This window comes from Bos javanicus, chromosome 11 (genome assembly GCF_032452875.1).
Source record: "Bos javanicus breed banteng chromosome 11, ARS-OSU_banteng_1.0, whole genome shotgun sequence".
Classification (NCBI taxonomy): Eukaryota; Metazoa; Chordata; class Mammalia; order Artiodactyla; family Bovidae; genus Bos; species Bos javanicus.
The window spans coordinates 102448335-102473599 of NC_083878.1; the positions used below are offsets into that span (position 1 = coordinate 102448335).

Here is a 25265-nt window from a genome sequence, read left to right on the forward strand (position 1 = left end):
AGGGCCGCCAGCCACAGGGCGGATGTTTACAGAATGGCTTGTTTCCGAGAGAGCAGAGGAAGGTTCTCTTGCTCTGGGGAAGAGTCCTACAGGAGGCGCCCTGTGCCCGTCCACAGCCTCCCCAGAGATACTCGGAGACACAGGACCATCAGCACCCGGGACAGAACTGGGTTGTGCTTAGGGGATAAATACTGAAACCAGAGCCAGTCCTGGCAACAGTGTAAGTGAAGACAAGGTTATTGAAACCTTCACTATCTCCTTCACTAATTTTGCTGCTTGCTCTTCATTCCGGAGAACGGTCAAAGTGAAAGTCGCTCAGTCATGTCTGACTCTTTATGACCCCATGGACTGTAGCCTGCCAGGTTTCTCTGTTCATGGAATTCTCCAGGTAAGAATACTGGAATGGGTAGCCATTCCCTTCTCCAGGGGGTCGTCCCCAAACAGGGACAGAACCCAGGTCTCCCACATTGCAGGCAGATTCTTTATCGTCAGAGCCACCAGGGAAGCCAAGTGCTAATTTTCCACTTAGTGTGAAACTGCAAAAAAAAGGCACTGGGCTTCGTGTCAATGAGTCTGAGCTTCAATTCCATATATGCTTGTGCTGCTAACTGATGTGATATAATAATAATAATAAATACACTTCAGTCCCTGTGTTGGAACTCTTGGGTTATTTTTCGCTCAATTCTTCACTCTCCTTCTGAGAAGAAAACTAAAATTATCTCAGTTGTACACAGGAAGAAACTGACCCTAAGGTCTAGTCCTGGCCCGAAGCCACACAGCTGGTAAGATGAGGATTCAGGCCCAAAGGCCGTGCTCCTGACCACTGGGCTATCCCATCCTCAGACAGCTCCCCGGGTGCCCCTGCTCAGCCCACAGAGCTGTCCTGGGGCTGTAATTACACAGCTGTGGAAACATCTGGAAAAACAGAAAATAAACCCTGCCCCCTAACTAGAATTTGCAGTAGTTTCTGAAGAACAGAGAAGTGTGCCAAGACCCATGAGTCTCTATAGTTTCCAGCCAGTTCCCACGACAACAGTCTATTATTATGGGATGGCCTGAAGGCCTGGGGGGGCCAGACCCTCTGCAGTGAAATATCACTTAATGTAACAGGTTGATTAACCAAGTCCTTAATAGCTTTTCTTGTTCATGGGGATTGTTGCTGTGGTACCATTTACTGCCCAAATTTCACCTCTATGAACACAGCTGCTTAGTTGCTCAGTCATGTCCAACTCTTTGTGACCCCATGGACAGTAGCCTACCAGGCTCCTCTGTCTATGGAATTCTCCAGGCAAGAATACTGGAATGGGTTGCCACTGCCTTCTCAGGGGCGCTTCCCAACCCAGGGATTGAATCTGCAGTCTCCTGCATTCGCAGGTGGATTCTTTACCCAATGAACCACCAGGGAAGCCATGAAAACAGCTAACGTTACCCAATCTAGAAAGCATTTTAGTTTCATTTACTTGCCTAATTAATACTGAATGGAGGCTTGCTGGTATCCCGTGAAGGACAGGTGGCCTGCTTTCACACCAGAAGGACCCACAATTATCAGTGCACCCTCAAGGATATTCCTTCAGCTCTCTAAGCCTCAGTTTTCTCATCTATGAAGTGGGAGAGTAACACCCGCCTTGTGGGCTGCTAAGAGGCTAAGACGGGACCAAGTGTGGGAAGAGCTCATCAGCACAGAGCCAGGCCCAGAACACACGCTGGGCAACAGACATCTGCTCCTCTCCTCTCCTTAGTGCACTTCTGCAGGTTCTCTCTGGAACAGGACAACTTAAATCGGGGTCAGGCAAACGGACTCCTTGCCTCGGAGAGAATACTGATCCAAATAAATACATGTACTAACGCACAAAAGAGACTCTTAAACTTCACCTATTTGGCTCCGATTTTCCAGTCTATCCACAGGCATCGGGGTAGAGATGCAAAAATATCCAAATATTAAAATTTCATGGACAAAATTATACAGAGCAACACTACACACACACAGATACACACACACAAGTCTAGGTGGTAGACCTAGTAACGTGGTAGAGGGGAGTGGAAGTGCTTTCGAGCAGGGGGAGGCCTCAGAAAGAAGCAGGAAAGGCTGTCCGGGGAGGCCTGTGCTGCTCAGGATCTCCATATGGAAGTGCTCAGATGATAAAAATTCTTCTTGCTAATGACCTCAACTTTACTCTTCCTCTGCGTATAGCACACGTTAGAAAATGGATGAACTAAGTGTGTCTGAAAGGAGGTTCTGAGACATTTGCTTTTCCACGCGGTCCTGGGTGGATGGGGCAGGCCAGGTGTCCGTGTGGGTAAGCTGGAGGGGGACCACCAGGGCTGAGCATGGAGCGCTGCTGCCTCCAGAACCTTTCTGGCCAGGGACGAGCCCTCCTTTTGGGGAGACTGCTGCCGTCTGGCAGACACCCAGGGCGGACGGGGGCCCATTAACTGGATGGGCCAGCAAATGCATCCAGAAGCAAAGAGAGAGAAACGCCAGCAAGATGTGGCCTCGTCTAATGTTATGGTCCCGAAAACACACACTTTACTCGCCAGTGGTAGGGAGTGCCCAGTACTCAGAGTCGCTGCCTCCCCACACCAGGAGATGAGTCACGTCTGTGAGCAGCAAGCACAGTCAACAATGAAACTCACCTGGCCTCCCCCTCGTCTCCCTTTAAAACAATCATCCTTTGTCAGAACAGACAAAATGTCTTCCATCTTCACCTCAGAAACGCTGTAAAAAGAAGGACATATAGAGGTAAGCTTTTTATTCTTCCAGAAACATTATTCTATCAACTGTGATGCATAATATTGGCCTCTCTTCTGGCTAACCAGATATAAAGGAGAAGTGACACTTGGTCACAGGAAAGGGAATGTTTTCCTAACCTTTCAGGAATTCGGAAGGAAGGGGACTCTATGACATTAGAGGGACAGAAGGGTGACATTACCACCAATTCTCATCCTCCCGGATACATGTACATAGGCTACGTTTAGAATCTCTTTTATGGGGATCACATCATTATTTCTTAATAAATCTGGAAAACTACAGAGGCCTGCTTATTGACATATTACCTGGACTTGAGCAGAAGGCAACAAGCCAAAAAAACATTTCCGACAGTCCCTTTCGATAAAGGAGGTGGCTGAAGACCCTTAGTCGGGTAAACAAACGCCTGAAAGTGAACAGGTGGCCAATGTCTCCCGCTGACAGCGCCAGAACTCTGTCCTAATCTACCCCGAGGGACCTTCCTGACTGTCATCCCTGAATTACTCAAGGGTGAGAACCAAATGACCTCTGGCAAATGTATAGAGTTATGGGCTAACAGCTGAAACCAGAACTCAGGCTTCACTGTGAATGGGAGCCACGAGGAGCCAGGATGAGATGCTGCAAGCAGCCTCTTGGGGGAGTCTGGACAGCACACTGTCCCCCTTGGCTCTGGAAGGCCCCAGCCTCTGTCCTGAAGAAGGGCACAGAGCAGAGTCCTGAGGCAGAGACAAGGAGAACAGACTTCCCAGGGAAGAAGGGAGAGGGAAGGAAGAGTTCTAGGGCAGGAAAACAGATTCTAAAAAGATAAATGACTTTCGGGGCTTCCCTGGTGGTCCAGTGGTCAAGAATCCGCCTCCCTCCGATGCAGGGGGCGTGGGTTCGATCCCTGGTCAAGGAACTAAGATCCGACATGCCACGGGGCAATTCAGCCCTGGGGCCACAACTAAAGAAGACCCTGTGAGGCGCAGAGAAAAGCCTGCGTGCCACAATGACTCAGCGCAGCCAAAAAAGGAAAAATGCTTTTCTTGTATGTTTTGTTTTTTTTTTCAAAATTTAACAGCAAATTAGAATGTGAATGGCAACCTCTTCTGAGAGAGAAGACAACCCCCACTCCCTCCAAAAGGTGACTCTGACAAAGCTATGAATGAATACGTCACGTCTCTGACAGCGATGTACCTGCGCTGTGTCACCGCTTCCCCAAAACGCCCTCAGTCCCCAGCCCGCACCACTCCTTCTCGGCTGCCAGAATCAGGAAATCTTTTCACGGCAGTTAAGACTCAACCCGAGAAGGCGAGGTACATGCAGAGAGGGTAGGAGCTGGGGAAACTGTTCATAGTTTCCTGGAAAATCTATTTTTTCACGTGGGAGAAAAATGTTATGGCTATTGAATTTGCCTCTTATTCATGCCTGGAAAGCTGGAGCAAAGTAAAAACCGGAGCCCAGTCCTGTCTTTCCCTTTGTCCAGCTGCCTTGCCTCTATTAAAAAAAAAAAAAGAAGAGGAAGAAAACAAAAGGAAAAGCAATGTAAAAACTTGGGGTCAGATCCTGAAGTGAGGAGAAAGAAGGCAGGTACAGCGTTGTTCACCACCAGGGATACAGAGAACCACAATGCCAGAGGAAGGGGCAGTTTCCTCAGGCATACGGGAGTACTGTCGTGTAGCCGGGCGCCGCTCGTGGGCTGCGGTGGAGCACTGTTTACCCGAGGTGAGCAGGAGCCCGGGCTGGCCCGGAGAGGTTCACAGTGTGAAAGAGCCTCCTCTTTGTCTAAGACACCACTACTTCTGAGGAACAGAGCAAATCGATTCTGCTTATGTATGGTTCTATCAACAGCCCTGAGTCACCCCCACCTCGCTTTGGAGAGAGAGCGCGGGATAAATTCAAGGAACTGTCTTTCTTAAGCCTGATCTAAGAGACACGCATTTCGAGGAAGCTTTCCCGTTTTAATAAACCTACGGTGACTTTCATTAGAAAAACGTTCAAAGGAGAAGTGGGGAAAAGTGAAGAAGTTGGCAAATACCAAGAAGTCACAAGGGTGCAAAGACGAACTTCTGAGTATCCACTCAGAGGCGGCATGGCCCGGGTCTCTCGCTCCCTCTGCTGAAGTATGTTGTCAGGGCCAGTTCCGTGGCGCTGGGGGCGTGGAGGTGGGTGGCAATTTGCTGTGATGGCCCTTGCTGCCACCTGCCTTCCTGAATTTTCCCTGTAATTCACCAGCCACCCCAGCATCCCACCGCCTAGCTCTCAGGTCCTCAGGCACCAAATAGGCACATACTCCTTCCTCTTCCTTTTTTTTTTGATATTTAGATGTGTACCTTTTGGATTTCAAAAATCTTCAAGTCTGCCTTTTCCCACAGCACACTTTGGAATGACTTATTAGATTTAATTTTATTGTATGAAGTCAAAGAAACAGTCTGCATACACTTCCTCCGCAGACAGCCCTGCCTTGAACAGAAACCGGCACGTGTAACAACGCTCGGCAGTACCACAGCAGCAGACCCGATCACACTCAGGGTGACGAGAGCTCACCCACAAAATAGCCAGGGGTAGCAGAAGTAGTAGTCTTTTCTCACAAGGGAAAAGACGCGTGCCTTTCTGAAATAAACAAAAACCACTCTTTGACCTGACAGTAAGAGATGAGAGAACCGAGAGGAAAGCTCAAACTTTCATTCGGACTCTCCTGACGTGACCCCCTGGACCCATCGGGGCAGGCCCCGGCCTCCCCAGTCCTGAGGCGTGGGGAGCATGTTTTCTGAGGAAGCTGCACCCCATGAACCATCACACCGGCAACCTTGACAGTGCTGAGAGTGCTGCAGTTGGCTGAGACGCGGGGCGGGGAGTGGGGTGCTCCCCGTGGGGACAGCCACGCACAGTTCTCCCGTCCAAGAGGGCGGCCAGGGCACGTCAGTGCAGATGGCGAGGTGACGGCGTTCCCAGTCCTGCACTTCAAGAGGAAAAGCCTTGCTACGTAAAACACAGGCTGGGCGAGGAAGCCACCCAGGAACACGACCCTCCAGTGAGCTACGCTGTGCACCGAATCACCGCATGACGTCACAGCGGCCGGCCACTCTCGTGCCCAGCGTGCACTGGGCTGCCAACCTGTGCTCCAAACATGCTCTTGGCATCACTGTGCTTTGAGCAGAGGAAATGCATGAACCTAAGTAGATGAGTGTGAGTTTTTCACACATGCGTTTTGAAGCCCATTTTGAGGGCCTATTACTCCAGGTGCTGGAGATTTTACAGAAAACGTGACAAAACCACCTCGTCTCTAGGGCCCAGGTCAACACTTCCTGCTTTCATCAGGATCGCCTGGCCAGCTTGAGCTGCTGCCCTCCATCTTTGTCCTTGCTCAGGAAGATCGGGGTTGGATGGAAGCCCCCGGCCCAGGTTCCAAGCTGCCGAGCCCCATGGGGTCCCCAACCCAGGCGGAGGGAGGGGGACTGGGGCTTCACGCTGGGGGATGTGAGACACTGCCATCTGACTGGGCGCCCTTGCCCCCAAATGTGGGGTGTACAATAATTCACCCGCTCGGAACGGTTTCCTCTCTTGGCACACTTTCCAGGAGGAGGGAAAGTGATGAGTCCAAAGCATCATTTTTCTCACAGATAAATCACCTCTAAAGTCCAAAACGTTAATGAACTGCAGGAGACAAAACTCAGTGACTATAAGAGACCTCGGGGAGCTGGCTGGGAGGGTGGTGCACACTCACTTCACAGCAAGAGCGATGGAGTGCAGACCTCTCCCTGAAAGAGAGACGGAGTGCAACCGCTCATTCCCTGACTCGGAGCGGCAACGCGGGGAGAGCTGTCATGTGCTGGCGGCACGAAGGGTTTTAGTCTTTGCCACTGGCTATCCTGGGACTCATTGAGGGATCACAAGGGTTAATGGCTCTTCGTCAGCTTACAAGGCCCAGCCACTGTAAGAAGCGACAGAAAGTTAATTAGGAGAGATCAGCGGAAACCCCGTTCAGGTTTCTGACTCACTTGATTTTGTGAGAAGCCAACGAGTTGACATATTCTGCCTCCGAAGGAGCCAAGACGAGCAGGCTGCTCCCATGGCAGCCAATCCGGGCCGTTCTCCCAATCCGGTGGATGTATTCGGCAGGTGAAGACGGAGCGTTGTACTAAAAGAGGGGCACGAAAATGAAGGCATTCACAGATCAAGGGATTGCCATTAATTGGAAGTGCAATACCCCTCACCTGCCTCCAGGTATCCCAAGAATTAAATCCTGGTGCTATGGTTACCCCACCACCATCACAAGGAGAAGTCACTCAACCCTGAAACTCCCGGCTTCATTGGAAATAACAAGGCTCCAACACGCCAACAGGAACAGTGGCCAAGTTTCAGATAAACGAGACATCTTCCCGTCCCAATATCTCCTTTTTAATTTCACTTCTCCACAGGTCTCCTCGCTTTCCTATTTGCATCTTTTCACGGAGGTGACTGGGCAAGGTGAGAATGCAGGCAGGATGGCCGCACGACCTTGGCCTACTTCCTCGAGAGACAGAGCAGTGGGGCTGCGGGCACAGAAGATGGCGCACACGGTATAGAGGGATCAGGTCCCAGCGCCTCGCTGCAGGCCCCCCAGTCCCCGTGAAGTGGGGCTGCAGGCGGATTCAGAGGTAGGTTCCCTTCCAAAGGGACACACTCTGCTCCTGTGGACAGCGTTCCTGGCCCGGGAGACAGGCAAATGCTCGAATTCAGCAGAACGGGCATGCTCCCTGGCAGTAACTGGTCATCATTAACGCTAACTGATCCTGCACTCATTCTGCCCTTTTGTCCTTTGCTGCTACCCGGCTCAAACACCATGGGCTGAGATGACCACGGTGGCAGGCCAGGCATATTAAACTAATCCATACCCACAATTACAGGGGGGCACTCAATGATCAATTCTATGTGGCTCGTCTCCCACACATTAAAATCATCCTTCCTATTTCACATCTGCCTTGTGGCCGGCAGGAGAGAAGACACAATGCCTCTGGTCGCAAAGTCATTGTGTGCGGTGAGCAGAGCAGATCTCTAGCCAGTGACAATCCTGCAATTCCACTAAAATGTGAATCAACTATGACTCACGTAAACAGGGCATATGCCCCCTGGCCCTCTCACAGAAGGGCTTAAAAATACCACTCTGCAGACTAATGAAAAGAAAAAACAAAACTGAAACCACCAGGCTCTAGGGCTAACGCCCGTACCCTCTGGCAAGGCGGCGAAGGCCGGAGGTTTGCGTAAGATGCTGTCAGGGCCTTAATTGCCCCCGCAGGTCAGTGTGCACCGCAGCTCTCAGGACAGCTGAGCCAACTGTCTTCCCGACACAACGAGGCCTCCCAGGGGCCCAGTGGTTTCCGTTATTTTCAGAGTGCTGAAACTTGGGGTGTGACACGCGTTTGTCTGGGGGCTGGGGAGCCCGCCCCTCCTTCCCGCAGCTGTGCAGCCTGGAGGCTGAGCTGTGGTGGTCGGGGGGCTGGGGTAAGGAGAGACAGCAGGAGAATGGTGCAGATCAGGCTGGTGGCTGCCTGGGGACCAGGCAACACCCAAGAGGATCTTAATAATTACTCTACTTAGAGCCAAAGCATCTACTCATGATCGTACATTCCGGCCTCAAGCCTGCGCGATAACAACGAGAGAGGTTACCTGGACAATCCATGTGACTTGAGGGAGATCCAAGCCCCGAGCTGCAATATCCTTCAAAACAGAAAAGAACAAAACATGGCTTAGGATGGAGTTTCTCAACCTTTTTGGGGTCCTGGGCCCATTTGATGATCCAGTGCAAACACTGAGGGCTCATCCCTGGGAATGTGCACAGGCGTGCATACAACTTCAGGAACCCACTGGTGTCCACCTGTGGGTAAAATTCTGCTTTAGGGATGAGTTCTACTGAACCTGTGGTGAGGCAGCCACAACCCACTTCACTGCAAAGTATCACCTGCACGCAGACCAGAGAACTGGAACAAGTCACGGGCTGCTGTGTCGTGTTAAGGATTCAGAGAACTGCTGGCATGTTTTACATTTTATCTGAAACACCCCTTTATGGTGAACATGGTCATGGGTTATTGCCCATGCCTGGTCTTATCAGCAATGCTGAGCGATAATGTGCTTTGAGGCAGGATTCTGGAAGGTCACCCCGAGGTACGTCCTCATGGGGGTGAGCCCCAGAGTCACTGACCGAGGACGCTGCTCATGGGCCTTGGAGAGCAGGAAGGACCAAACGATGCTCCCTCTTCTGATAGGTGGTTACAATCAGAACACCGGCCAGAGATTTAAACAGACAGACACAAAGTATAAAAGCAATGGAGACTGCTTTTTTCCTTTGAGCTGGCCACTGTCTCAAGAGCAAAGACTCCGCTCTCTGGTATGTCTGGCCACTCTGGCAGGGAGACTGGAAAATGGGAATCTTTCCATCTTTGGCAGTAAACACACAGCCAGCATCCACCTCCAAGGGCAAGCCACACCAAGAGCAGCCCCAGGCAGCAGGCTCTGAGCACTCGCCGTACATGACAACACTGTACCTGCGTCATCTAGACTCATCGTCAAAATAACGCCTCAAAACAGAGGGGAACCAAGATTCAGAGAGGTTAAGTAACTTGTCCAGGGACACAAAGCTAACAAGCAGAGGGTAGCCCGCCCACCCAAGTCTGCTCTTTTCCAAGACCAAATTACACTGCACAGTTCCGCCATCAAAGAAGATGCTGTGTCCCGTATACACGGTGGGAATGCAAAATGGCGAGGAATCTGGGGATATCCAGAAAAATTACACACGCACTTGCCCTCTGACCCAGAGCAATCTCCCCTCTAGAAATCCATCCCAAAGGTACACTGGTGAAAATGTAAATGACCGATGCACAAGGCTATTCATTTCAGCACTGCTTATGACTGCTGGTCTGGTGAGCACCCCAGTGTCCAGCAGGAGACAGGCTGAATAAAACATGGCAATAACCACCACACAGAACAGAGCTACAAAAAGATGGAGGCGCCACCACACTGATATGGAGAACATCGGGGCTACATTTTGAGTGCAAACAGTATGCTTTTGCATAAGGAGTGGAGAAAATACAAATATACTGGGCTCATATTTCAAAAGGAAATACTGGAGGGAAAAACCCCAAAGCTTATCAAAATAGTGAGCTACAGGGAAAAGAAGAGAACGGGGGGGAGGGGACCAGGATGGGTCCTGTACGCCGTTAAGGCCCTTATAATTTTAACCCTGAGACCATGTTTCAATGCAATTAAAAAGGAAGACAAGCTGCTGTCATGCAACAGGAAGGACAGAGCGTCACCCACGACATATTCTTGCCAAAACACAAACAAAATCCTAAGACTGGAATCTAAACGAATGTCCACACCTACTGCGGGGAGGGAAGAACAAGGTAAACAGCACCTTAAGGACACAACTAGGCAAATGCGGGATGCGGGGTATTTATTCTAAAGAACAACAGTCTTTCTTCAGCTAAAAAATCCAGGGAACAAAAAGGAGGGTAATAAAAATAGAAGACTTCCCTGGTGGTCTGGTGGTTAAGAATCTGCCTTACAATGCAGGGGATGCGGGTTCAATCCCTGGTCCAGGAACTAAGATCCCACATCCCATGGGGCAACTAGCCTGCAGGCCACAACTAGAGAGTCCGTGTCCTGCAAAGATTCTATGCGCTGCAACTATGAGGGGGCTGAAGCACCCAGAGAAATACATAGAAGACGTTAGGCAGATGGATAAATGGACAGACGGACAGACACTCCAAGAACACCTGGAAGGAGGTTCACCAAACTGTCAGCTGTGGTTATCCCCGGGTCCAGAGGCTTGGGGGCATTATAGGCTACCACTCCAGTATACTTGGGCTTCCCTGTGGCTCAGCTGGTAAAGAATCCACCTGCAGTGCAGAAGACCTAGGTTTGATCCCTGAGTTGAGAAGACCCCCTGGAGAAGGGAACAGCTGCCCACCCCAGTGTTCTGGCCTGGAGAGTTCCATGGGCTGCATAGTGCATGGGGCTGCCAAGAGTCGGACACGACTGAGTGGCTTTCACTCCCACTCTTTGCAGTTTCCTGTGTTGTCTGCTTCGTTTTTCTTTTGACAATGAATGTATATATTATTAACCCCATTTTTATTATAGAAAAATTTAAACCTACAAAAAACCCACAAGAATAGTACCACGAACACTTGTCAACCCTTCCCCCCGATTCACCAACTGCTAAACTGTCACATCTGTTTTTTCCTCTCTGTACAGTCACATTTTTCAGAACCCCCCGAAAGGAAGTTGCAAACATGATGACATCTCGCCCCTCAAACCTCAGCACAGATCACCTCAGTAAGAGGACATTCTCCTACCAGTCGCAACACTGTGGGCACACCCAAGAAACTTAGAATAACTTTATTTTCCAATAATCAGCCCATCTTCAAGTTTCACAATCTGTACCTAAGATGATTTTTATAATAGGTCAGTGAAAAAGTAATTGTGATTTTAAGTCATTGTAACTAGGCTCAAACACATCTTTATTAATCAAAATAGGAACCACTGAAATCAACACGTTTTTGCCAATGAGAAATAAGTTTGTTTATTCCTGTAGTGTAAAAATTTGTGCTTTGGGATTCAACAAACTCTTGGAAAGCATTCTCTGCCTTCTGTTGGTTGTGGAAGTGTTTTCCCTGCAAAAACTTGCCGAAATGCTTGAAGAAGTGGTGGTTTGTTGGCAAGAGGTCAAGTGTACATGGCGGATGAGGCAAAACTCCGTAGCCCAATCTGTTCAACTTCTGAAGTGTTGGTTGTGTGATGTGTGGGCGGACATTATTGCAGAGAACTGGGTCCTTTTTGTTGACCAATGCTGACTGCAGATATGGCAGTTTTCTGGACATCTCATCAATTCGCTGAGCATACTTCTCAGATGGAATGGTTTCACTGGGATTCAGAAAGTTGTCAATCAGACCAGTAACAGACCATCAAACAGTGACCAGGACCTTTTTTCAGTGCAAGTTTGGCTGTGGGAAGTGCTTTGGAGCTTTTTCTCTGTCCAACCACTGAGCTGGTTATCACCAGTTGTCATATAAAATCTACTTTTCGTCATACGTCAGAATCTAATCGAGAAATGGTTCACTGCTGTTGCATACAGTAAGAGAAGATGACACTTTGGAATGATTAATTTTTTTTGATTTGGGGTTAGCTCATGAGGGACCCACTTATCAAGCATTTTCACCTTTCTAATTCGCTTCAAATGCCTAATGACCATAGAATGGTCGACAGTGAGTTATCCCACAATTTCTTGTGTAGTTTTAAGAGGATCAGCTTTGAAGATCCTCTCAATTGGTCGTTTTCAACTTCTGATGGCCGGCCACTGTGCTCCTCATCTTCAAGGCTCTCGTTTCCTTTGCAGAATCTTGAACCATCACCGCACTATACATGAGTCAGCAGTTACTTGGCCAAATGCATTGTTGACTGCAACTTGTCTCTGCTGCTTTACGACCTATTTTGAACTTGAATTAAGAAAACTGCTTGAATTTGCTTTTTGTCTAACAACATCGCCCTAGTCTAAAATAAATATAAAATACGCAAGTAGTGTCATTAGCAGAAAAAACATAAAGTGAGAAACGCACATTAAAATGATGTATAACGTTACATTTACTTAAGAATGCATCCCAACATCAAAGAGCAAAGTTCAACAATGCAAAACTGCAATTACTTTTGCACCAACCTTAATCGTTTTCCTTCCCTAACCCTGGACTAAAGCCTAGATCACTGTGTTCTATTTTTATTACAGCCATCTAGCCTTCCTTATTGTACTGTTCATGGGGTTCTCGCAGCAAGAATACTGGGGTGGTTTCCATTCCCTCCTCCAGTGGACCACATTTTGTAAGAACTCTCCACTATGACCTGTCCGTCTTGGGGCACCCTGCATGGCATGGTTCATAGCTTCACTGAGTTATGTAAGCCCCGTCGCCACAACAAGGCTGATCCGTGAGAAGAGGGCAGCAGAGGATGAGACAGTCAGATAGCACCACCGGCTCAATGGACCTGAACGTGAGCAAATTCCAAGAGATAGTGGAAGACAGGGAAGCCTGGCGTGCTGCAGTCCAGGGGGTCACAAAGAATTGTACACGACTTAGCGACTGAACGACAGCCTTCCTTAACCTAGAATGGTGTATCCCTGCCCTTAACATTTACTTTTTTTTTATAACAGTTTTTGAGGAGTCCAGCTGTCTGGAGGCACATCCCAGAATCTGGAGTTTGTCTGACTCCTTGAGGCAAGATTCAGGTAGAGCGTTCTCGCAGAAGGACACCACCAGGGTGGGGTGTGCCACCCAGCACTTGACCTCAGGAGACACAGTCTGTCCTATGTGGGGAAGCTGGGCTCAGTCGCCGCAGCAGGTGGCGGCCACCCTCCCCCTCCCTCGAGGAGGGCCCTTTCTCCTTGTGATGAGTGAGGGAAACCCTGAGACTGTTTCCCAGAACCTTCTGCCCAGTGGTTTTTGCATTGGTCGAGGCCGCTTGCCTCTATCAGTTGATACCCTGATGGCTACCAGACGAGGGCTTCCTAAGCCTACGACCGCTTCCATTTCATGACTGGCACCCTTCTGTAAAGGACAGCTCTTCTGCCTCTCCCCTCACTTTTCAGTATCACTAAGGATTTACTTGAATATAAAGCAGCTTTTATTTTTTTTTGGCCACACCATATGGCATGTGGGATCTTAGTTCCCCGACCAGGGGCTGAACCTGCACCTCCTGCACTGGATGGGCAGTCTTAACCACTGGATCACCAAGGATATCCCTATAAAGTTTCTTAAAAGCCAACTCAATGCAAAGTTCTGCAAGAACCACATTAAAACATCACTCCCTGATCTTCCAGGGTCAGAGCAGGACCAGAGGAAGACACTCCCCGTCACCTGAGCAACCAGAACGATACTGGTGGGCAGGTCAGGGCGGCCTGCCTTCTTGCTGATTGAATCCCACCTGGATTGCAGTCCCCTCTGAAGGGTGGAAGAGGCTGCATTTGTGGGTGTTACGTAGACGTTTCATGTAGTAGAAGTGCGTCAACCACCCAGGAAGTGTTTCCTGACAGCTCCCAGGTGCCCTGAAAGCTGAAGGCAGATGTTCCGGGGCCAATGCCTCTGAGAACACAACTCAGAGTGTTCTCGACACAAACCAGTCACTGTCTTTAGAGAAACTGTCAGGCTCTTAAATCTGCAAAGCTCTCGTGAAGAAATGATTTATTTCATTTAGGCACTCTGCAGTGGGAGAGGCATGGCGACAATGGCTGTTTGAGATTTAAAGACAGGCTTTGTAAAAAATTTAATACTCATCGGTTTAGTAAATCCAACTAAGAAACACAGATGGAACTCTCACATAGCATGTGACGTTCAGGAAAATCACTCCGAGCACAAACACACTGAATCAGTGAGTCGGGGGGCTCGGCAGCCACCGCCATCAGACCATTCACGGTTCTCCCACTCGGGCTGGGCGAGCCAGCCCAGGACACCAGGCTGAGAGGCTTCCGCTTCCCATGACTCTGGGTGTTGGGGAGGAGTCACCTCACAGCCAGCCACTGCTTGGACTCAACTCTGCTGTTTCCTTCAGCAATTCTTGGCAGTCTTGGCCAGGGCTACACTGAGGGTCGGAGGGACGAACGGGGAGAACTGGACTCCAGGACCACCGAGGCAGCCATCCAATCTGGGCAAGTCAACTCTGCTCTCCAAGCCTCAGTTTACCCACCTATAAAATGGCTGCAATTGATTTATCTCCCCAAGTTGCTGTGATGATCCAGTGAGACAGTGGACATGAAGTGTCTTGAGAATCATTGATCTGAGTGTTCTGGCTGGTGATGAAGTAGGAACGGGCATGCAGGCAAAGAGGTGGGGCTGTCAAAGCTTCTGGGTTCTCTTCCCAGCTCACAGCCTGTCACCCGATGTGGGTAGAGGACCGTGGAGGAGGGGGAGACGGCTCCATCCTCCCGGATGCTGTAGCAGGACCAGACCAGACCAGGAGACTCTGACCTGCACAAGACGTAGCCGAGACTCCAGTTCTGTGCCCTCCCTCAGAACTTAAGATCCAACCCGCCTATATTCCTTTAACCTAATTCAGACGAAAGAATCACTAAAGTCAGTTCTGAAAGACACTCGCGGGCGAGGCCTTGAAGGCCGTGGGCTGACAATTGGCTGCCTCCACGAGACCAAGGGGTACAGATGGAAGGCAGCTTGCTCAGGTGCCAGCCTGTCAGTTGGATTAAAATGACTCATTTATTTACCCAAGAACCTCACAAAGTGCTTTTACTAACAGAGAGAGGGGGCCTGTGGCTCTCTGAGCAAGGGACGCAGCAAATTCGCCTCTGCTGCCTTCCCGGCCTGCCAGAAGTCATTACTGCCGTGTGTGGAAAGCCATCAGCGGGTTCCGGGCCCCCGTCGTCCAGGTGACAGATTGGGCTGCGTAATCAGAGGGGGAAGGAGAGCGCGCAGAAGCTGTCAGAGGCGCGAGAGCTTGGCTGGAGCCGCCAGAAATCTGGCAACATGAGTTAGCGTAACTGAGTCAACAGCCGACCGTCTCCAAATGATCTCGCCATGAACAGGGATGAAATACGAGCGGAAAAGATAAACTTCACCTAAGAGGCATAGGCCAGAGAAAACCCAGAAAGTCTCCATTTCTTGGGGACAGCGAAGGGACATTCTTGGGACATGTAGAAGCATCCTTTGTCTCCTGGCCACCTGGCACTGTGGAAATTTCCCAGGAGGAAAGGAAATTAAGAAGTCCAGAGACCTAATGGTGTGATTCAAGAAAAAAGAGGGAGAGAGAGCAGATGAAGGAGAGAAGCACGGGTGCTTTAGGTCTCTTCTGAAAAATAAGGCACGTGTGGACAACCACACACATTCCAAGAGAGGCTCAGCAGCGACGCGGGTGGAGCCGAAAGGGCCTATCCTTGCCGGGCGAGGGGAGGGGGGTGCGTGGAGAAGGCCACATAACTGGGTACCACCAGGACAACCAGGGAGGGCCACCCATCAGCCCTAAAACCAGAAGTCACATACTGGGGTTTCTCTTTCCCAACTGCTCGATTTAACAGTGATGTTCAAAACCTCTGGCTTCGGGTAAATGCTTCACTATGAGCCAAAGGAATTAGCATGAAGGTAAGCCCATCTCCTCTGTCTGGTTCTTCTGATTTCTTAATTTCATTGAGGAAAGTGGACTCTGAACTTTAAAATGACTCCTTCCTGCTAGTACTTTGCTCCCTCCTTACCTTGGCTTCTTTAGATCCAGTTTTCTAGAAAAAGCTAGAAAATTACACAGAATTACATTCCAAGTATGTAAGAACTCTTCTTTTTCAGATTGGTCTCTCCTGCCCAAGTATCCTTTCACCTCTGCCCAGACTCCACGCCACTGTGGTCACATGTGTACCGAGAACTCATGTTATATAGTCATGTATCAGGTCCCAAAAGACTTCATGAAATTAAGACAGTCCTTGCTTTAAAGATGTTTATAATTAAACACATAGACACACACACCCTTAACTTCCTTCACCACAGAAAAAATACAATGGAGGGGAATGGAGAGTAGGAAGGTACTTTCTAGAAGAAAAGGAAACAGCAGAATTGTGAGCTTTCGTGTGGTTACACCAGAATTCCCAACCTTTCACACAAGACATTCAGCCTTTTGGCCTTGTTAAAAGAATCTTGGGAAAAATCAAAATGGCAAGAGAGACGGTACAAAGGCGGAAAGTCTCCACGCAACAGTTAACAACATGGGTCTCCTTTATGTGAAGACGTGAGTCTCCATCTGCCTTGTCCTGTGGCCCCACTGCTCATTAGCACCCAGGAGGCTCCCCGAGCGGTCAGAGCCTGGTGAGCAAGACCGCTGCCGAAGACGCAGTGACAACGCTTCCCCAACCCAGGCACCACCTATCACAGCCAGCGAGTCTCAGACGCCCCAAGTTTCAGGCCACAGCGACCACACGTGGCAGGAGGAGGAAGACTGAGCAGGAATGAAGAACTTCATATCATCGGGGACCCGGGCTGGCATCCTGGCTTAGAAATGGAGGGAAACGAGCCCCCACCCGGCTCTTTTCCAGTCATTTCTTCAAGCAGAATAAAGAAGAGACTGGTAGAGGCTCAGCATACTGAACACGACCTGGACCAGCAAATGAACACTGAGGGGCTTAGAGAAATCAGATGATGGCAAGAGGGTGCTTTTCACATGGCACTGGGGCCTGGTAGGGGGCAGAGGTGTGGGGTGCCGCGTGTTGCCAAGCCAACAGCGCCCATCATCTAGCTGACACCCCTGCCTGCAGGCAGCAGCCAGGCTGAATAAGCAAAGCCACCACGTGCTGTGACCCCACCGAGAGCTGCGCTTCAGAAAATGATCTCTGCTTCCACAGAGCTGCTGGAAAGAGACAAAAACCAAAAACTGGACTTAAATACCTGGAGTTTTCTTTGAGACTTGGAGCTCACCCACATCTGTGAAATACACGGTTGTATTTGCTTACCTTGGGAGACTTGACAATTTCCCACCAGGGACATTTCCAGCATCTTAAGGGTCAAAGAAACCACTTTGTTCCAGTCCTAACCCAAACTCCAACACATGGGGTCTTGCTGCCTTCTGTTTTAACATAGGTGATCTCCAACGTTTACTCTTCAGATAACACCATGGATATGAAAAAATAAACTTATTCCCAATGAACACTTAAAAAAAAAAGTCACAAACAATCCTTTATAGGAATGTTTACGAGAATCCCATGGGTAAAACTGAATTTTCATTATTTTTTTATTGAGGTACAGTTGACTTACAATGTTGTATTAGTTTCTGGTGTAGAGCAAAGTAATTCAGTTTACGTGTGTGTGTGTGTGTGTGTGTGTGTGTATACACACATATATTCTTTTTTATATTATTTTCCATTATGGTTTATTACAGGAAACTGAATATAGTTCCCTATGCTATATAGTAAGAACTTGTTGTTCATCTATTTTACATATACAGTTTGTATCTGCTAATCCCAAACTCCTGTTTTATCCCTCCCCCACTCCCTTTTGATAACCATAAGTCTGTTTTCTATTTCTGTGAGTCTGTTTTGTAAATGCGTTCATTTGTATTGTATTTTAGACCCCACATGTAAGTGATATCATATCTGTCTCTCTCGGTCTGCCTATCTCACTTAGAATGATCGTCTCTAGGTCCACCCACGTTGCTGCAAACGGATGATTTCATTCTGTTATGGCTGAGTAGTATTCCCTAATGAACACGTATATTAATGTCAGCCTCAGTCTTTAGAAAAAGATATATATCAGGGATTCTCAACACTGATCCCCAAGTATCCACCCATTTAACCCACAAATACCAGTACCTACTGCACACTGCTCTGTGCCAGACGCTGGGACAGGACTGCAAACAGCACACAGCCCCCGTCTTCACAAGCTTGTGGTTCGGTGGGAAGACACTGAGGCCAGTTGGGAGGAGCATCACTAAGAAACGCAGGGTGCCCTGGCAGTGCCTCATGGGGAAGCACGGGGGCTTCTGTTTCCAGAAAAAATGACAATGAAGCTGAGACCTAAGAAGGGGTGAGTCTAAGTCAGGGTGGGGTGTCTTAGGAGGAGGGAATTCATGTACTAGAGCCCTGAGGCCAGAAGGAGCCGAGAGAGGGGCCTGTTTGGCTGAAGGATGTGGAGTAAGAGGGAAGTGGGGACACAGGGGAAAGGAAGGGGTCAGGCTCCAGAAGTGTCAAGGGACATAGGATTCTTAACAAATTTCTGTGCCAAGTAGACTGTCTGGACCTATCTTCTCTTTACACCACATCAGGCATGTAAAGATGGTTTAGGATAAACACAAGCATCTGACTTGATGGGGGTCATAAATACAAGGGCTACTTGGCCAGACTCAGACCTCCTTTGGAGGCAAGTGTTCCAGCAGTCGCTGCTCTAAGATCTGAATCATCAGGGCCAGCGGAACCACTGCTGGGCACACACACATGCACGCACACACACACACGTGCGCACTTGAGAATCGTCAGCAGGTAACCAGGCAGGCCTGTCTTGTAGATCATATGTACATACACACAAGTAACAAAGTTGTACTCGCCCACAAACTCTCCATTTAGACAGAAAACCATCTCTATTACCTTCAAAACTAAACAGAAAACGAGGGTTCCTTTAAAAGTAATTGTAGTAAGTGAGGCCTAGAGAGGCCTTCAAACAGCCAACTGTCTTTGTTTCTACCTCCCACTTGTTCACGGGGTTACTAAATCCACGGTGAGATTTCATTACTGTATAGATACGAATTTCTCAAACAACCGCTGCGGATTAAGTTACATCTTTCGAGATGGCACACATGGGGAAGGCATTTTAATCTTGGGAGCGAGCAGCACCTTTGGTGAAGTGAGTCCCTGGAGAAGCGGGGACGTTGAAAGTGTGTTTCCAAGCTTGAAAGAGCACAAGAGATGTGCAGGAAAAAGGTCAGAGCGGTGCTGGAGAGGCCAGCTAACCACAATTGTGAAGACTGAGGCCGAGTGAAATGGCTCTGAAAACTGCAGGGCAAATGGCAGGTTTAAACAAGAGCACAGAGAATCTGTCCAAGCTCGTCTATTTTCCTTTAAGAAAAGGTGAGCAGAGGCAAGCAGAGTGATTTTGTTGTGAAAAGGCTTTCTCAGCTCTAATTACTCCCGATAGCTGTAATTTACAAGTTCTTGGTGGATAGAAATCACCAAGATTCACACATTTTCAGACCAACAGCTGCCACCATTAGTGAGCAAATCGCTGAGTCTTCTGGGCAGTGGCAGCCCGCTACCCATGGCAGTGGGGTGACAAACCAGGAGGGCAAGGAGACCAGCACGCCCAGTGGCCCCCAGGATCCCTGCTCCCGGTAGGGCCGCTGACTGCAAGGCAAACCGTCCAGAGACAAAAAACTGCAACCACCACCACCACCACCAATTTTCAACCTTCCCACGGAGCACAGAGCGATACATACCGTGCAAAAAAGAATGCCTGTTTTGGAATGCGTGAAATCTTGAAACACTGCTGTTCTTTCCTACAAAAACAAGAAAAAATAGGGTCTTTATAACTCAGCTCAACGCCAGCTAGGCAGTGGGCTTAGATTCTCACAAGTCTCCCGACTTCCTAATATTGTAACCACTTCGAGGCACAGAAAGGTTTTGCCAAGGAAAAGGAAGAAGTGGATTCTTCATATCATCCAACAAGACCCTGTTCCTACAGCACTAGGCTTCTTCCAGACAGAGGCAAATAATGGAGAGCAGCACGTTTCATTAAGATAATGCAGGGAGAGGGGCACACCCTCCAGAGATGGCCAACACTAAGAGTAGGGGTGCCAAAGACAAGTGCCTGCCCTTGGAGGTCCCAACTCAGAATTTATTCTAACACCTTTTCTACAGGTGGTCTGGAGAATGAACAGCAACCAACCTTTCCTATAGAGAGATTTTTTTTTTTAATTTATTTTTTAAAAGATTATAAAATTGTTAAGAACCATGTCTTAACTTGAGAAAAATATTTCAATTCAAAGGAAGAAAATGAAATCATCCCACCTCTCAAAACAAACCATACAACATCATGAGGCTCCCTCTGAGGGCTCCTACTGAGGGCTACCAGGTACCAGAGCTGGCCTGCGCTCTGTGTGTCTGAACGTACCCGATCTGCACAGGTACTGCCACCACCCCCCGTGTCAGTGGGAGAAACTGAGGCATAAGAGGTTAAGGAACTTGCCTCTTAATGTGCATCCGCTGTTAGTAAAGGGCTGAACTGGTTTCTGAACCCTGGGAGTTCATGGCTTCTCCGTGGAGTCAAAACCAAAAAAGTTCCTGAGAACCCATGAAACACCTTAAAGGCAGGACATGCTGTATGCAGACGTGGAGTAAGGAATACAACGACCAGACCCCTGAGGATTCGGCATGGCCATCAGGAGACAACTCCTTCAACAGCAGCCCCTCTCTGATGCTCGTAAAGTGTTGAGATGGCCACTCAGGGAGACCACACTGAGATCACGTGGAACAGTGGGCAGGGTAACTAGCCAGGAAGACGTGATGGGCCTGGTTTTAGCTTAGTTCTCAGGACAAGACACTTCACTCGTGTTTAGAAAACAAAATGCAGAGACCCTCCCTTCAACCTCCTACCCATCTCACAGGGAGGATGTGATGGCTAAACACCTAACAAACAGGACAACACAAATAAAATACTAGGAATTATTAAATGATGAAAAATTACTTTTTCTGAAAGAGAATAACAACAAGGATGGCCCCTGACATGTACTGAGCACTCGGTCTGCGCTAACTCAGTGAACCACCACAACTCCACAAGTCTGTTACCACTGTTCTCTCCACTTTAGAGGCCTGGGCACCGAGCACAGAGGGTTAGATGCTTCCCTGAGGTCACACAGCCAGTGGATGGCAGTCAGGCCCAGGACACGGGCAGCCTGCCCCAGCGCACACAGCTGTGAGATGCCCTGTCTGAAACACCCTCACTGCAGGGTCTTCTGCTGACCTCTGCAAGTCCCTAGACCCTCCTGAGCCCACATTCAGCTTCTTCTTTACCCTCACACCTCCTCTGCAGGATGGCTCTGGAGAAAAGAGACCTAGAGGACTAGTAAACTGAGTTAAAAAACAAACCATAAATGGCATTACATTATGAAATCAACAAACTCAACTGATTTGGGAAACCTGGAGGTAAAACTCAAAAGAGTTTACAAAACTCATTAAGGCTGGAATATTCAGGACATTTGGCATAGTCTTGTGTTAAGAAGCTGTGTCCTTGAGTGACCTTGAGTAACTTCATTTTTCTGAGCCTCCATTTCCTTAATTATTAAAACAAAAAAGCAATAACAAAAAGAAGGGCTAGACTTGACGGCCTTCTCTGGCTCTAAAAACGCTCTGACTTTTCTAAGGTGGTTCTAGTCAAACCGTCCTCTGCTTTCAGGCTCTCCATTTCCTCAGCTGCCTGGTAACCTCTCCTCTAGGACAAGCTGGCTCCCTCTTCAAGCCCTGCCTGTCCTCCCTGCCACAGTTCCAGCGAGCTCACCTCCTCCTACATCCTGCTCGACTCCCTGAATGGCTGGCTTGGTGACCAGCAGCGGAATGAGAGTGAACGCAGCTTAGTACCTAAGTACCCAAGATGAAGAGAATGTTTCACTCTCCTTCCTGCTCAAAAATACTCGCCACGCAGAGCCCCCGCAGCCCCTGGTGCCCCATGTCCTCTCCCAGCCCGAGTGCTCCGAGTGAAAGCTCTGCATCTTGTTGACAATGACAGCAGTCACGCTCAGCAGTACCATATGGGAGCCACGATTTAGCTCCATTAATGCTCTTAATTTGAAGACATCAAGCCCTAATTACACACTGGGTACTAAAAAGGCAAAAGCCTTCCCTGGTGCCAGCTACTTAGTGGTGCTCTGTTGCCTTAACAGCTGGCTGGGGCAGAGTCCAGCCAAGCCGGCCCGCGCGCTCTCTCAGGTGGAAGAGACCCGCTCCCGGACCAGAAGTGAATGGAAACGAGGGGCTCCTCACCCCGCCCAGGGACATGGCTGTGTCACGTTCCGTGGCTTCCAGTGGGTCGCACACTTTAGCCATGCTCTTCCCTGGCCCAGCAGGGTCCCGGTCCGGGGAGTCCAGGGCTCACCTCTTGCTCCAGGGCGCTGTGCAGCCGCAGGAATTTTAACGGCGTGGAGGTGGATGGCAAATGCTCTGGGGCCAGGGCCCCTGAGCCACTCAGCAGGGTCTGGAGGAAGAGGGTGTAGTGGAACTCCACCAGCTCGCAACTTGAGAAGAAGACGATCACCTTCTGGTCTCTCTCAAACTGCACGGACACAAAGGGGGCGAAACACCACCACGCGTTTTTAAGATCAGGTGACACTAAAATGAATCTCTCTGTAAAACACGTGGGCAGGCTGGCCCTGAACTGGAAACAGAGGTGACAGATGGCTTTGAATTATTTTTAAAAACAACACTGGTCTGCAAAGAATGCAGGACAGGAAAATGACATAGCTGCCACCTCAAACGGGCCTCCTGCATCTGAGAAAAACAAATATGCTTCAGAGCAAAGCTGCATGTGAGCTCGGCCTCCCTCACTCACTCGGGGCTTGCCACGCACAGCCCTCCCATGGGGACCCTGAGATCGCAGGCAGTCTAGAAGCTGCACCCTCAAGCCCTTCCACCTCCTATTTTCTCATGTACCAGAGAAAGTTATCATGTGAACCCAGTAAATACACAAATAGGATGAGTATCTAAACCCACGCACACAGACCCTCGTATCTGGCTCACATCCAGCATGCTTCAACCACGTGCCATCTCCAGTGTCAGTCTAGGACTGGCCTATGAGGCACATCTCAAGTTGAACACACTGACCCCTGAGTCCTTACTGCAATTCTAGAACCACTGACTGAGGAGATCTCTGCTAAGGCCTGCACTCGCCACCACAGTGACGCTGGGAAACTTCCATGTGCATCTCGGTTCGCTGCCCTCCATGCCTGACATAAACAGCACTGTGGTCCTTTCAGGATCAGGTCAGGCCCAGCCCTCAGACCTACCTTGCACTTCTGCAGGATAAAGGCCGCCAGGCAGACGAGTCTCAGCTTGCTGGGGACCACCACCACGTGCTGCTCGAGACCGGCTGGGATGGCGAAGCCGTCCAGCTCATCAGTCGCCTGTGGAGGAGAAGCTTCGAGAAAGGCTTCGCTCTCCGGGCTCGACACGTCATGGCTTTCATCCAGGACAGAGATGCTGACAGGGTCGTGTAAGCTAATGTCAGCTAGCCGTGCTACACCTTTGAGAGAAAGCGAGAAAGACAGAACAGCTGACAGGCATGTGCTGTACAACCGTCACATCTGCACACCCCCACCACCACACATCCAGGCTTACTAAGAAATCCCTGACGGGTACCCCCAAATGCTAACACTGATCTGCCCCACTGTCAGGCTCCCAGGGATCCACCAATTTCTTCCTAGGGCCTAAAAACCCATATACACCACCAATGTTTCTAAACTCTGACCTGTGGAAGACCACTGCAACAGATGTCTGCCCATCACTTCCCACAAAGGCTTCGGTGGTCAAACAAATTATGGAAATACTGATAGAAAGCTTTCCTGGGATTCTTTCGTAGGGCTTCCCATGTTTACAGGCCTTGTCAGAACCTTTACTTGTGTGACTATGCCAATGAATCTCCTAGAGGGGGTGGGAGTGTGTGGCATTTCCCCCACTCTGAGCACAGAATCCCTTTTTCATGGATTCTCTCTTACGGTCACTGTTAGTTAGAACACACCCTGAGAACTGCTGGTGGGGCAGGTGGATGGCGTCTGGTACACATGCACTTGCTGGTATACCAAGTGAAACAGGAACACAAGCGCTGCAGCACCCTGCAGCGCTCTGTGTGCAGGGAATCCTGGTGGAGCCTCAGTGCTCCCACCTACGACAGAGAGCTAAGAAGCCCCATCTCACGAGGATGGAAAGACAGAAACGAGTTCACGGAATGTATTTTTCAGGTTTAATTAAAAAAGAGCCTTAAAAGTCCCAGCTGGGCTTCCCTGGTGGCTCAGTGGTAATGAAACCGCCTGCCAACGCAGGAGATGTGGGTTCAGTCCCTGGGTTGGGAAGATCTCCTGGAGAAGGAAATGGCAACGCACTCCAGTATTCTTGCCTGGAAAGTCCCAAGGACAGAGGAGCCTGATGGTCGCAAGAGTCAGACACGACTGAGCAACTAAAGAGCAGCATGGTGTCTTCAGGAGAAAGGCAGATGATGATGCTTAGAAACGTGCTGGCAGAGAGGCCACCTCCTTCAGGACAGGAGCCCCGCCCTGAGCAGGCAGCACCCACCATCACAACCTCTAGAGACCACCAGCCTCCTCCTACCTCCACACCGACGTGAGTGCCGGTAGCTTCTCCCTCCCGCAAGGGTGCTGGACCTGGGACCTGCCCTTTCTCCTTCTTCTCAGACGCCAGGGACGAGAGAGTCAGGATGGTGGGGAGAGGAGGCCGGGCATGCAGGACATGCGGTTTGGAGAGCAGTCCTCTCAGGACGCCTTCCTCCTTGCCTCCCCGGCCCCCACCTTGAGGCCGAGAACCAAGGCAGGCAGACAGCTGAGGGGCAGCTCACGTCTAGCCCCTCCTCTTCACTGAGAACAGAGAGAGTTTCTTTTCAACTCACCTTCCGTGAGCGTCGCCGACAGCAAGACGTTCTGTCGTTCCTGGCACTCGGCATTCACAGCGTTGAGGATCACCGTGAGGTCCTTTTCAAAACCCAAATCCAAGATTCTGTGGTTTCAAGGAAGGAGTTTTAATCTCCATGAATACATGGAATGCTACAGGACTCCAGAAGTTTCAGTGAAGATCCAGAAACAGCCCTTTCCCTTCACCTCTCATGCTTCCCAGAAGGGCTCACCTGTCTGCTTCATCCAGAATCAGCCAACGGATCTGACGGAAATGGATGTTCTTGGTGGATTTTATATGATCCACAAGGCGCCCAGGAGTGGAGATAAGGATATTTATTCCTTTTCGGAGCCTGTTTAAAAGCATACATCACAACAGAAAGTAAATCTGACGGAGCCGCATCAATGGAAGACACAACGAAAGGGTTAAGGAAGA

The 25265-nt window shown here is 49.5% G+C and overlaps 1 protein-coding gene across 1 annotated transcript in view; it reads right to left on the reverse strand.

Annotated features, from left to right (window-relative positions):
- Positions 1-25265, reverse strand: part of DDX31 (DEAD-box helicase 31) — a 73493-nt gene that overhangs the window by 29841 nt on the left and 18387 nt on the right. Inside the window, exons 10-17 of the mRNA XM_061433959.1 lie at positions 25063-25182; positions 24829-24935; positions 23216-23451; positions 22309-22485; positions 19658-19717; positions 8375-8425; positions 6727-6866; positions 2635-2716 (exon numbers count right to left, since the gene is read on the reverse strand). Of these exons, the coding sequence (XP_061289943.1) occupies positions 2635-2716; positions 6727-6866; positions 8375-8425; positions 19658-19717; positions 22309-22485; positions 23216-23451; positions 24829-24935; positions 25063-25182 (973 nt within the window). The remainder of the gene's footprint in view (positions 1-2634; positions 2717-6726; positions 6867-8374; positions 8426-19657; positions 19718-22308; positions 22486-23215; positions 23452-24828; positions 24936-25062; positions 25183-25265) is intronic.